Genomic DNA, 14,600 nt, shown 5'->3' on the forward strand with positions numbered 1-14,600 from the left:
TTTCTCGTGAATGTCACACGATACAACCGATTATTAAATGTTGTGCAATGGACCAATTGGAGTAGATGAGCTATTTATACAAGAAAACTTTAATTTATTTCCTTCGTATTTTATTCTTCCCAAAGGTGGAAATTAAGGGAATGGAAAAATACTCTATATTTTAGCACAAATTAAAGAAAGAAACCACAACAACATTAAAAAAAAAAAAAAATCCTTATCTAACTAAGTGTGATAGGTTATATGAATTCTAAAATATCAGCCGCTTGATATTGCGTCATGCCTTTTATTAGCTTCAAATATTTCATGTCTTATCTTAAAGTCTCTTTTTAAGTCTTCCTAAATTCTCCTCTACTCATTTTTCTCTGAAAGTTTGTCTTATGATCGAAACATCGGTTGATTTTCAGTTCACATATTTAAACCTTTTAACTAATTTTCTCCCGTATTATCTTGAATTATGACTATTCCTGCTTTAGCTCAAATATTTTAAGAGACCACTGAATTAAAATAGAAAGAAGGTGGATGAAGATTGAAGGTCAACAAATTCTTGCAAATGGGTCATTGTTGTGTACAATTGTCATGAATCTTTTTTAATTATTTAATTTTAATTAATTTATTATTAGCATTAATATTATTATCTGTTTTAATTTATTTAAAATTTATATGGCTGTGACTCTGTTGACAAAGCGTGCACCTACTTATGGTCCTCCGCTGTGCTCCATTTTTAGAATTGTATCTCTGCGTCAAAAGAATCTCCGGATCCGATTTCGCGAACTGGGTGTTTCCCGGAGCACCGAATAAATTGGAATAACAAATGGGTTCGTGTTGTTCAACGCAGAAAAGCTTGGGGCAGAGGATTGACACGGTGGAGGAGCAGAGCAAAGTGGATTATGCAGACGACGCTTCTCCGAAGGCCAGAGGCGGCTCGAAACGGTGGAAGAGGAAGAAGCCGGGAGGTGAGCAAGTGGATTGCAGAGACTTGGGCGATCAGATTGATATTCCGGGCAGATTGATCGGCAATGGAAGCAGCAAAGTCGCCTGCTTGTATACCCAGCAGGGAAAGAAAGGGACCAATCAGGACGCCATGCTTGTCTGGGAGGTTGGTTTGCTCTTCACTTTCTCTCTCTAACTTTTACTGCTCTTTTGCTGCTTTACCATCAGCTGTGACCACATGTTTGACTGTGATCTGACCCCAATGTCAAAACCCATTTCTGCAAATTCACTGTATTTTTGCTGTTGGGTTTGGAAGATTGAGTAGAAAAATGGATGTTGTTGCTTCAATCGCACAGTTGCTAGGTCGCTTTTTTGTTGGTGCTATTTTATTCAGGAATTACTTGAATTGTGAGTTACATTAGTCTAATTTTTAACTTTGTTCACACAGCAAAGATTTTGCTAATCCAGTTGAGTTCATATACTAATATATTTGACATTTCTGTGATCTTGTAATGACCCTTGTGAGGAATGTCGGCACGAACATGTAGGTGTACCGTACTTAGTTGCCCGTTTTACCTTCTTTTTAGCTGGTTTTGGGGAAGGACCCTTCTTCAAGGTTTTATACCTGTGTGAGGCTAAGGAGACATTTTTATCGATGTAAAGATAAAGAATACCTAATCAATATAGTTTTAATTACTTATAAGCAAGCCTTGTAATTTTTTCATTTACAACATAATGGTTCGTCAGCGTAAGGTTGATTTCCCTACGTCATTGAATTAGTAAGTCAAATTACCAAGATTTTTAGAAGGTTGTTAGTTTATATGAAATCGATTCCTTGCAATTTGTGCTGATTTCTTTATTATGTTCGTGCTATAGAATTTGGCCACAAGAAGTGATACAACATTTTGTGGGGTGTTTGACGGGCATGGTCCTTTTGGTCATATGGTCGCCAAGAAAGTTCGAGATTCTCTTCCTCTTATACTATGCACTCAGTGGAAAGCTAATTCAAGTGGTGACCTGAGCAATCTCAATGAGGCTGAGAATGCGAATGGGAGCTCTAATTTTGAGGAACCTGTATCACCAAGCATTGATGATGAATGGTGCGAGTCGTTGGAGGTTAAGGAAAATGAAAAACTACCTGACATGTATCTACCACTAAAACAGTCATTCTTAAAAGCTTTCAAGTTAATGGATAAGGAACTAAAGTTGCATCCAACAATCGATTGCTTCTGCAGTGGGACGACTGCTGTTACATTGGTAAAGCAGGTGATTGCTCATGAAACATCCTCTAATGCTTTTCTGTCACACACATACCAATCAATATTTCTAGACGTGTGTGTTTGTATGTGTCATTGTGTGTGCTTGCATGCATGCATACACGAATATTTGATAGTAAAAGATTTTGAAGTGTTAAAAATAGTGTGAATCAATGGAGAACGTAATTCTTGTATGCTTATTCTGTGTTGATGATAATTAAAGACCCTCACGCCATCCCCTGCCAAAAAATGGGGAAAATGTGCAGAAAGCTAAGCTTTAAGAAGCTTATGTGCTGATGCTTTTTGTCATCAAGGGTAACATCAAGAACTTCAGAAAGGCATTTAAAACTTGGTCTGTGAGTGTTGAAAAACCTAATTTGTTGATGTATGGTTTTTCAGGGTCAGAATCTTGTGATTGGAAATGTTGGGGATTCAAGGGCTGTGCTAGCAACGAGAGACAATGACAACTCTCTGATTGCTGTACAATTGACGGTAGACTTAAAGCCAGATCTTCCGGGTAACTCTCTCTCACAATTCTCTGTACAAAAACTGATAACTAACTGCAAAAAATAAAAAGTACATTATCCATTGATGAAAATTTATTTCGCCTGTACTTAGCGGAATCTGCGAGGATCCATCAATGCAAGGGAAGGGTATTTGCTTTGCAGGATGAGCCAGAGGTTGCTCGTGTATGGTTGCCGAATAATGATTCTCCTGGTTTGGCAATGGCTAGAGCCTTTGGAGATTTCTGTCTAAAGGATTTTGGTTTAATTTCCGTCCCTGATGTTTGCTATCGCCATCTTACTGAAAGAGATGAGTTCATAATTCTTGCCACCGATGGGGTATCTTTCTTCTTTCCTTTTTGTACTTTTGGTTTCTTGTGGCCTAAAAGTGCTCAATAAATTGCACATCATACAGGTCTGGGACGTCCTTTCAAACAAGGAGGCTGTTGAAATTGTAGCTTCTGCCCCCGGTCATACAACAGCAGCCAGGGCTCTGGTAGACTGTGCCGTTAGAGCCTGGAGGCTCAAATACCCTACTTCCAAGAACGATGATTGTGCTGTTGTGTGCCTTTTTCTAGATCACTTGTCTGCAGCTGATGAGGCTGCGACAGAGAATGATATGACGAAGATTAATGAAGAGACGAAGGTTAATGAAGAGCTGAAGATTAATGGCGAGACGAAGAGTGACCACGAGACGAAGATTAACGGAGAGGCAGTGGAAAGGATGGCAATCACAGATGTGAATATTGATGATTCAAAAACCGGTAGTTCTCATGCTGTTGTTCTTGAGCATTCGGGTACTGTACGAAGCTCCGAAGAGATTGTGCCCATATCTGATTCAACGGAACAAAAGCTTCCAACGAAGTTCGAGGGCCAGTCTAAAAGAAGTTTAGCAGAACGCATTTCAACAAAAGAGGACGAGGACTGGTCGGCCTTGGAAGGTGTTACCCGGGTCAATAGTCTGTTAAGCCTTCCCAGACTCTTATCTGGTGACAATTGGAGAAAAAAGTGGCTATGAATCATCTAAGGCCCCTCCTTCCATTTCAATCTCAGCACAAAGTGGCATTCCGATCCAATAATACATTGTCATGTGGAGAAACACTTGTTGGCAATGCATTATTGGATAAGAGATGCCACGTGGTTGTGAACCCCCTTCCACGTATCAAATCTATGTAAATTGAATTTTCCAGCTTCGAACACAATTCAATCCTTTTGCAAGTAATATAACTAAAATTCAAAGGGCTTGGATCAATTTGTAGGCTACCAAATATCCATCAGGGAACTTTTAGTCATCAATATGTATCGAACAAGAGCAAAATGACGGTGTTGGTTTCAAGTAACTTATTCACAATGAATCATTCATTTGTTTGATACATATATAGATAACTAAACCGATGAGTGAATTTTTGTAGATATAATTTTTTAGTGATTATTACGAAAATGAACGGTTTTAATTATGAAATTTATACGGTGGATGTCAAAAAGGTTGGGTAGCCTTACGGGCCTTACAAATTCAACACCTGACGTCTCTAACATTTTTTGGGGTATACCAATTTGACGGAGTGGAGACTTTGCCAGAATGGTTGGATACCCTTACATCCCTTACACAGCTGAGGATTTGGTTTTGCAATAATCTGATGAATTCACCTAGCCCAAGCTATGCAACACCTCACCGAACTACACAAATGCTCAGGACTGGGATTCTCTGCCGATCCCTTCCATCTGGACCGTTCAATTCTGAAGCTGGACAAAGACAGAGAGATGGAGAAGAAAAAGGGAGAAGAGAGTCGGAGAGAGTGAAGAGAGGAAGAAGATGAACAGTGAAAAAGAAAGTAGATTAATTCTCGACCGTTAGATTTCGGTTGAACGGTCATGATGGAAGTGATGGGATGCAACTTTCAGGGGAATGGCTACACGGTTCTCCGAGATTACTTCTCTTCTAATTGATCAACACAATGTACTGTTTGACTTCAACTTACTATGTATGTTGTGTGTTTCCTGGTGGCATATTTATTTCTTTTGGGATGTTAGTGACATCTAACTTATAATGTTTTAAAAGGTGAAGTCGTTGGTGAGGCGTTTTAAGGATAGTTTGATCAGGCAAAAGCTTAAAGGGATGTTGTGACATCTATATTTCTTTTAGAGGTATTCATCAATTTCCCCCCTGAACTTGTGACCATTGGCCAATTTCCCCCCTCAACTTTAATTTTGGCCAATTTCCCCCCTCAACTCTCATAATTAGTCAATTTCCCCCCTCAACTTTAATTTGGCCAATTTCCCCCCTCAACTCTCAAAATTAGTCAATTTGCACCTTACTGTTAATTCTTTTTTTTTTAATTTTCCATCTATTCTTTTCTTAATTTTCAATCTTTCTAATAACTTCCAACAAAGTACTAAAATTAACATAAACTCACTTGCATAATATAGGGTAAAATGTACAAAAACATAATATAGTTAGTATGTGATATGGGTTTATTATAAGAAAAAGTTATGAATCGGGTTTAAAGCATGTAGAAGAAGAAATAAGAACAAAAAGAAATAATAATCCTAAACTCATGGATCAGACCTATTTCAATAAAATGGGTTATTCTTAATAAGGATTCGAAAATTATGAATAGACTAGCCATTTTTTCACTAAAGCTCGATTTTCCGCAATTTACTTGAACTTAGCTTTCACTTTTATAAAGAAAATTGTATTCACATACAAAAATTTACACATCAATCCTTTTCGTTATCAATTTTGTATAGTCAAAAATTAAATAAAATTACTCCATACTGATTTATTCAGACTAATAATACTATCTATGATAAATTGTAAAATTCTAAATTTTAATCTATTTGTAATAGGATAAAGATATAGGAACATGATTAACATTTTCTTACACACACTTGTTTGATTATGATCAAATTAAAAAAAATTAACAGTAGGGTGTAAATTGACTAATTATAAGAGTTGAGGGGGGAAATTGGCTAAATTAAAGTTGAGGGGGGAAATTGACTAATTATGAGAGTTGAGGGGGGAAATTGGCCAAAATTAAAGTTGAGGGGGGAAATTGGCTAATGGTCACAAGTTCAGGGGGGAAATTGATGAATACCTCTTTCTTTTAACATGACATGACATCTGATTTACTATATATTAATATGGGACTTTGGACTCTATGAAATTCACCGAATGAGAAGGAAATGTTCTTGTTCTAACAATTTCATTACAAGAATTGATCACCGGAGCATAGTAGAATTTTCACAATTTTAAAAAGTTTTCTAGCATGCACTAGGCACCAGGATCTTTGACGATTCGATCTTTAGGTGTTGGATCTTCGGCTGCACATCCAACTCTACATTCATCAAGAACATGCTAAACCGAGCATAATAGAACTTTCGAACCAATTGATTGTACGTTTTCTTGGGTGATTTCAATAATGCACTTGGAGAGTATTGATTCTACTGAAGCACCCACCCTCCATACTTGCTGGGGGAAGAGGTGGTATTTTTAGCTGAAAGATTATTTGGTAAGGGAGGTTAAGTACTAGTTTGGTATTGAGGTTTTTTTTTATAAAAAATGGATATAAAAAAAAGTTAAGCTAAAAAGGGTATTTGGTAAACACTTAAAAACAGCTTATTTTCACAATTTTGGGTGAAAAAAAGCTGAAAATGTGAAGCAGCAAAAATGAGCTTATTCTCACAGCACATCAGAAGCTGTTTTTCTTTTTTTTCTTTTTCAATGCACAGCAATACCAAACCAGCTCTAAATGTAAATTGTTGTTGCTATAACTCAAGTTATGGTTTGTTTCGGTTAGAGTCACGGTTGACGCACTTCATTACTGGGACCTGACTTCTCTGCCCTCCCAGTTCCCATACACTCCCATCCGCTTCTATTTGTGTGGTCACGGTTAAGTCACGTCAACATTTTATATCACTATTACTTTTTGTTTTATTATCTCTATAAAAAAATCAATATAAAATATTGACATGGTTTAACCGTGACCGCACAAAATAAGAGAAGATGAGAATGTATGAGAATTGAGAGGGCAGAGAAGCCGGGTCCTCGTTACTGACTACCCCTTTTTGTACTGGGGTAGTAAAGGCCTCTCAAAATTTTGTTTTGGTCAAATGTAAAGGCCTCTCGAATGAAGCAAAGGTGCTAGAATGGGTTTGGCCCAATGATGGGTTTTATTCCGTGGTGCATCCGCTTTAGGCTGAAGAACTCAATTTGCAATTTTGGGTCATACCCTGATGGAGTTGGCGTGGAGTAATTTAAATTTGAGAAATATATATAAATAAGATCGATTACGAACTTTCAATTGGGAACAGAACAAGATAAACAATTAAAAAGACAATAAATCGTATAGAAATTAGGGTTAATTTAATGTCCCATTGACGTCTTAGTGTACCTTACGTTCCATTTTCTGTTAAAGTTTGCAAACGGTTTCTTTGTGTATATTTCCGTATAAACTTAGACTAAAAACACATTTATATATAGCTTGGAAAAAACCCTTTGTGATTCGAAGGAAATAACAACAACAATAATTAACTTTATATGTGACACAAGCAATTTTTTGTTTTAAGCTAATAGACACTGCAAAATAAAGATTTCAAATTCATATGCAAAGAATAACACATTCATTCTAACAAATATGGCTACGTTTACGTATGCAAATAACAATGATTAGTCATCAAGAAAAACCACAGGCAATGAGAGAGAGAGAGAGAGAGAGAGAGAGAGAGAGAGGTCTCTGTATACAGTTGATGATCCATATGTTGGTTTCTGTTATGTTTGCATATTTAAACCTTGATGCTCTTTTGTTTTTCACTGTTGCCACCTTCCTTTTATCCTTTGCTCATTACTGTTTCTAACAGTGCTCAAAAGTGTTAAGACGGAAGATTCCTCTGCAGGTAGGAGCATGATTTTGTGCTATATACTCAGTAATCATGGAAATGCATGCACTTGTAACAAAGCATACCCCCTGAAGCTTAAAGTTAGAAAACAAAAAATAAACTTGTATTAATTATAATTATCAGTCTCATTCTTTATAATCACTCACCTTTTAATTTGATATTAAAGATTGAGAATAAAAGGTAAGTGATCAAGCGTTTCTTGATCATTTGGTAATCAAGAAAACAAATCTGTATAATGCACTTTAATTAATAAACAAATTCTTGTGAAAGCCAATAGAAAATGTGGATAAAAAGAGTTCTGTATTTGTGCTTTCTACATATATCTGGGAATGAAAGTTGGAGAGAAAAAAGGTTGCAAATTATGAAATATTTTCTCGTCTTGTGCGAGCAGGCAAAGGACCTTCAGGGACCTCTTAACTCATTTTTTTCACACTGATTTCTACATAGAGCTTAATAGTGCATACAGGGTTAGGAGCAAGTGTTTCTATATTTCCCCTGCATATTTAATACTATTGTTTGCTAGTTATTTGTTTCTAACCTAGATGTCTTTTCACCTCAGCTGGCATATCATGCATGCTGCAAAGTGAATAATGGTAAACTGGTGAAGCCATGAACGAAATATAATTTTTTGAGTTTTTATCACAAACGATCTCTGAAAGTGACCTACCATATCAAGATGGTCTCTAAAGTTGAAAATTGTTCAATGTCATCCCTGAATATGATGAGAGTTGCAAAGTTGTCTGAATTTCATAAAAAAAAAAACTGTTAATGTGATAAAATGGAAAATTGTGAGGCCCCCAATTTCAATATTAGGATGCCATGTGAATTTCATTCTTAGGGTCTGTGAGAAATGTGGATTTCAATATTGGACTAAGTACTTCTCATATTTCAAATTAGTTTTATGGTGGAACCCTAACTTTCTTCATCGAATCAGAGAAGCTTGTCCCGAGTGTGAAACTCAACGGTCACTTGTACTCCACGTCTCCCAATTTGTATTGTTTACGTGCTAGGCTTGAAAATTTGCCACATGTGAGGGGACGTGTTGAGAGTATCAATCCCACATTGGGGAAAGGAGTGACATTGCATGCGCTTATAAGTAATTGAACTACTTTCCATAATACCTATTGGTTTTATGGTGGAACCTCAACTTTCTTCAAAGGAGAAGATGGTGGTGATGATGATGACTTGAATGAAAAAAAAAAAAAATTCCTATCCAATTAATATAAGGGTTATTAACTTTGCTTCTCTAATCCACATGGCATCATAATATTGGGGTGGTGTTCACAATGTGCTGTGTCAATGTACTAAAAAATTTTTTAACAAAATTTAGACGAAATGACGACATTGATTTGCAACACCCATCTTCAAGGACGACATCATTAATCAATTTTCAACTAGAAAGACCATCTTAATAAGGTGTGTCAATTTTAGAGACCATCTTTAGGGATGACATTAGATGTTTCTTTACAAGTGATAATGGGGAGTGAGAAATCAGAGGTATGATCTCAGGTGTGCATTTTTATCTAACCAACAAACCTCTTGATACAATCAGATGTTGAACAGTAATGTTAATTGTACGCGCATGTTCGGATGCAAAGTAATTGTGTAATTGTTTGATGTGTAGTTGGGACAACTATCTCTAAATCCATAAAATGGGTTTTAATAAACAAAAGGGCCTCTACGTAAGAAAATAAGCTAAGGTATACCGCTAGATTACTTTTACTTTCGTAGCTTATCATTCTTTCTAATTTTCTTTTATTTAGTTTGTTAACATGATTGAGCACTACTGCTATTGCATGCGCCGATTCTGATGATCCATCCAATCTAATGACAATTATCTTATTATGTTTAGCAGGGAGCTGCTTAATAATCTAAAAGAAAAACAAAAAACACGGGATAAACAGCCATATATACCCACACCTACGTGCTAGGGTTTGTAGTAGGACCACACAAGACACATTGAGACAGAAGAATTGTAGGGATTGCTTGTGTAGATCATTGATCATTTCTGATTCTGTTCCTCCCTGTACCTTTTGATACTGCTGACAGAAAATATATAGGTGCATACATGGGCTTCCATCTCCAGCAAGTAATTTGAGCATTGATTGCATCACCTGTAGGGATGGATTCGACAGAACTTTTTCGCTGTGTGGGGGTTTTCTCCTTTTGGCTTGGACAAACTTTGTGTTTTCCTTTTATCTGTTTCTTCAATTATTTTGGACGGTAAATTTTGGATGTTTCATTCAAATATTTCACTGTTTGCCGTTATAATGCTGATTCTTGCATAAACTTGCACCTGTTTTAGATTCACAATCTGTGTGTATGTGGGGTGTTTCTCCTTCTGGCATCTACAATCTTTGTGCTTTCCTTTTATCTTAAGCATGCATATAAAATAGTTCAAAGCAGACATCCCTACTCCAATGAGTAGTTGAGTCAGTGGGTGAGACTTTTAATTTTCTCTCTCAATGCCTGGTTAAATTTCATATAGCCGCTCGTTGGGGAGAAAGAGATAAGGAGCAGATTTATCACAGCTCGTGGTGTTTGGGGCTATAAAGTTACGGTGATGCTGAATTCGTTTAATGAAAATCTCGCTTGTTAGGGCTGAAGTAGTCCTAGGGGCAACATTCATGTTGGCTACGGATATTAGCCTATCTGCATCTACATTTCTTCAATCGAAAAAGATGCATAAACTTACTAGTGCTGTTTAGTAAAATATTAAAATTTGAGAAATGTTATCTAGCTGGTTGTTTAGTAACGTAAGATGTTTATAGATGTTATCAAGGCTTTGACTATGAACACATTGATCAATTCCGATTCTCACCAAAATGTTGATATGATTTTAGTTTCATTTCTGACTTTATAAACATTCGTACGTGTACATAAATCCAAAAGAACATTGCCAAGTGCCAACTATACTTTGAGCCTTAAAATGCTTTAACCCTAACATTAAAACGAGGATGCCATTTCATTTTGTTGACTTTATCATGATCTTTTATCCACATATATACATATATACATACATACATATATACATATATATATATATATATATATATCATATGTGTGTGTGTGTGTGTGTGTCTGTAGTGTGTGTATATATATATATATATTTGCTATTTACCAAGTGAATAACATTGAAAAGTGAAAAGACAGCCACACCCGCATCCATCCACATGGGGAATGCATGATGATGCCAAAGACCCAGCGAATCCAACAAAGAGAGACAAACAAGGAAAACCCAGGTGTCAGCGTTGAGCGAAGATCAGGGTTTGGCCAACGCTGGTGACATGTGCAGCAAGAGCAAGCATGTAAAAGCAATAATATTATTCCACATTTAAGGCTTTGCGTGTAATCGTTGTTGTTGTTGAAAATTGAATACAGAAAGGAGATCGAAGCAGAAAAAAAAAAAAGTAACAAATATACTGCTCCACCTCCATCCATTTATTTTGCCCTAAAATTCCTTTTCCCACCCCTCAGGTTCCTACCTATCTCATTTTTAAGAACTTACATGAAATAGATATGTTTCGTATTAATTATACAGTGTCATGTGTAAATTTTTTTTCAATAACATTGTATAATTAATTAACAAGAAACGTCACAATAATTGTATACTTGTGCCATGCAAGGTTCTCTCCTCCTCCCTCCTACTTCCTAATTCATTCATTACTGCTGGTTGATGCTTCTCTTATCTTCTTGTTTTTCTTTTGTTTCCTCTGCTGATTGAATTTCTAGCTCTTTCATATCACAATTGGCCTGCAGAACCGGTACACATTTATTATGCATTTGCACTATTGATTTCACATACAAGTGCAATGTTTATTTACTTGTAGCAGCAGGATCAACAGTCTTTCTCTTGTACTTGTGTACTTTTTTAGTTCTGTTTCAATTATTAAGTGGCATCCTGTAGTAACTTTGAAAGAAATGTGTCCAGAAAACACCTTATTCTTTAATCTCCTGTGAAACACCTTGTTCTTTAATCTCCTGCATGAATTATTAGTAGTACCACCACAGGAATTATTCATATGGCTCATTTTAGAATAATGAGTAGTTAGTTGAACACCAATCATCGATTGTTTAACTTCTAATTTTACAACAACCGTAAAATATAGAATCTCTTGAGTACACAGATGGCCTAATTAGGTAATTAAATCTTGTACTTAGTAGATATTACCGTGTCCATCACACAATCACGTTATGCTTAATCTTCTTTTTATTATGACACGTGTACATGCTTATAAAAACTATAATTTAAGTTCGTATAACAACAATATCAAAGTACTAGGTAGTGTGAAAGACAAACCCTAATGTTCCAATTCTTAAGCCACAACACTTATAGAGTTCTATTTTTCAGTAAATGGAGGGTTAGAAGTAAGAGGTAAAGATATTTTCCAAGTCTTTCGTACAAACACACTGACATTTCTTGTGGCGGTGCGTGGGGCTCAACTAGCTACGTTACCTCTCATGAGTTTTGTAAAGAAAAAAGCATGGGGTAGCATTTTCTACTTTGACAGCACGGTGAAGCCTTCAACTGTTTTTCCAAAGAAATTAACACTTTGGGAAATATGCATAGATCTAATGTGGAAAACACACTTGATTGAAACCACTAAAAGTAAGAGGAATAGAAGGAGAGATCGGGAGAAGAGGCTTTGTTTTATGTGTCCCCTTGAATCCTGGTGAAGCCTTCTCCTGTTTCTGCTGCTATTGAAATTTTTATTATTTTTTCTCAAGATGCCAATCGTGCAATTGATCATGTATATATATAGCAGGGGTCCACCAAGTATTACCAGGTGAAAATGCACAAATAGAAATCCATTAAAAACACTTTGCTTATCCATATATGTAAAGAGTTATTAGGAGGTATCCTATATCAATGGGTTAGTCTATACTAATAACAATTAATATTATTATGTATTTTAACTGTAAGTATTATTATGTAACCTTGGGCAGTTAACTTCGACAATATATGTAACGTTACATTGCTTGTAAGTCAACCATTGAATGTTTACGTTATGCATGTGTACATTATTAAAAATGAATATAGGGAGTTTAAAAATGAATAACGATGACGTCCTCCACCTTTAAAAATGCATAAACCGTATATAGATTTTTTAAATAAAAAGAATTCTTTAAATATGAGTTTCTTATTGCGTATATAATTCACAAACGGATGCATGACAACTAGCTGCTAGGAGGATAATTCGTCAAGATTCAAGACCTGAAAGAAAGCCATGCTCCTACTGACAGTCCTACTAGAAAGATATTATCTACCAAACCCTAGAAAGATTCTTCCCTGCACGGAAACTGATTAATTCATTATTGTTAATGAACAGTGAATACGGTTAATTACCAAACTTTATATAACGAGGTTTCAAATTTCCATATTTGCAATCCAATTATTTTCAGGGAGGAAGCAACTTGTATTTTCAGCTCCCCAAATCCCAAGCTTTGTGTAGTTTTCCAAACAAAGCAAATTGTGGTATGTGACTACAAAGCTAGGGTTTGAGTAGATGATAGGGGTTGAGATTAGAAACTCCATGTTCAATTTGTGTGTGCATCTTTATTAGGAAATTATTGCTAAGGAATCTATTTGTTCTTGGCCTTTTGGCTAAGATCAAGTGTAGTATATGTTCTTATTAGTTTAATATTTGATACGAGAGTCAATAGTTTACACAATATTAAATTAATTTCTTTAAGGAAAGAGTTTGTTACAGTAGATTGCTGCTGGGGCTCTTGTGCGTTGCCTTTGCGTTGCACTACTGCATTGGCCTGGCGCACCCTCAAAAAAAATAAAGGAAAAAAAATAATCTTATTCCATGAATATTAACTGTGAATTAATTAACTAGATATGACCGACCCCTTTCAACATAATGATTTCAAAGAAATAAATTAGCGACTCACTACTAATTACATTAACAATTATTTTTAATTTTTGTCTTACCACCTACTACTAATACATCAAGTACAAGATCTAATAACAAAAAGTCTCAATTTTATTAAGCGTTTAATCATTCTTTACCATGCGACAACAAAATAAAAAAAATTATTTAATTATTTTGTCAATTTCTTACATGGAATTCTTTGTGCATTCTTCAACATAAACAATAGCTAGCTAGTTTAGCAGCTATACTTTGGAGCATGGGTGTTTATTTAATAATCCAACCGACTAAACTGACTTCCCAAGTCAACGATTGATTCCCCTTGACCCAGAATCCATTTGGACAATGTACGGTTTGAGAAACGGTATTTTCCTCCATTTCACATGTCCTTTATGTATTAATACAGTACATATGTTCAAACATTTGAATCTTTGATTAATTATAGATAAACATAGTGTTACATATTTTTTTTTAAAGGGATCAGCCGATGGCTTTGTCATGGTAGTCCACCATTATAGAGGCCGAAAAAACTCATATAGATATTTTAGCCTCCTCTTAACTACTATCGTGTGAGTCACTAGCGCCAAATTGTTAATCTATTAGTGAATTTAATCAAATGAATTTTATTTTATGATTAAGCACCTTAACCCCCCTTACCTCTTAGTATCATTCCAAATTGATCTCAACCTTTTTAAATATTCCAAACAAGTGCCCAACCTATTGAAAATGTCACATCCATTAAGCTCATATTAATTTTTTGTTAAATTAACTAGGGCTTACTTTGTCTCTAACATCAATAGAAGGTCATGGAAGCATAGCTTTCACCAAGTAACGATCACCATCACCGCTTCAAGCCATCACCTCCAAACACAACGCAAGACTGCATACTCTGCCTTACAATTCAAGCTGTCAACATTGAGAAAAATATCGTGGAAGTTATTGAAATGGTATGGATTGCCATGATGTGACCACCACCTTTATTGCCTACAAAGACGAATTGGACGCTTTACTAGCCGAAAATTGGTGAATGAGGAAATCACATGAGCAAGAATAATCTCCTTGAAACCATATCTGAATTCTTAACCTTCTTCTTTGTTAGGAGATTTTGCAATCTTCATTTTTGTTTCCCCTTTTATTTG

General features: G+C 35.7%; 1 protein-coding gene and 1 non-coding gene across 2 annotated transcripts; both read left to right on the forward strand.

Annotated features, from left to right (window-relative positions):
• The first annotated feature begins 705 nt into the window (after positions 1 to 705).
• LOC137742194 (probable protein phosphatase 2C 6) lies at positions 706 to 3,922 on the forward strand. Its single transcript, XM_068481985.1, has 5 exons — positions 706 to 1,096; positions 1,807 to 2,196; positions 2,586 to 2,703; positions 2,805 to 3,028; positions 3,105 to 3,922. The coding sequence occupies exons 1-5, from the start codon at positions 812 to 814 to the stop codon at positions 3,705 to 3,707; spliced, it is 1,620 nt and encodes a 539-aa protein (XP_068338086.1). The 5' UTR covers positions 706 to 811; the 3' UTR covers positions 3,708 to 3,922.
• Positions 3,923 to 13,170: 9,248 nt separating this feature from the next.
• LOC137743941 (U2 spliceosomal RNA) lies at positions 13,171 to 13,365 on the forward strand. Its single transcript, XR_011069551.1, has one exon. It is a non-coding gene; the product is annotated as a U2 spliceosomal RNA (small nuclear RNA).
• Positions 13,366 to 14,600: the final 1,235 nt, after the last annotated feature.

Source organism: Pyrus communis, chromosome 8, assembly GCF_963583255.1.
Source record: "Pyrus communis chromosome 8, drPyrComm1.1, whole genome shotgun sequence".
Taxonomy (NCBI): Eukaryota; Viridiplantae; Streptophyta; class Magnoliopsida; order Rosales; family Rosaceae; genus Pyrus; species Pyrus communis.

Coding starts and splice junctions, on each gene's coding strand:
- LOC137742194 (XM_068481985.1), top strand. CDS start 812: ATGGGTTCGTGTTGTTCAACGCAGAAAAGCTTGGGGCAGAGGATTGAC. Junction 1,097..1,806: donor ACGCCATGCTTGTCTGGGAG/GTTGGTTTGCTC, acceptor TTCGTGCTATAG/AATTTGGCCACAAGAAGTGA. Junction 2,197..2,585: donor CTGTTACATTGGTAAAGCAG/GTGATTGCTCAT, acceptor ATGGTTTTTCAG/GGTCAGAATCTTGTGATTGG.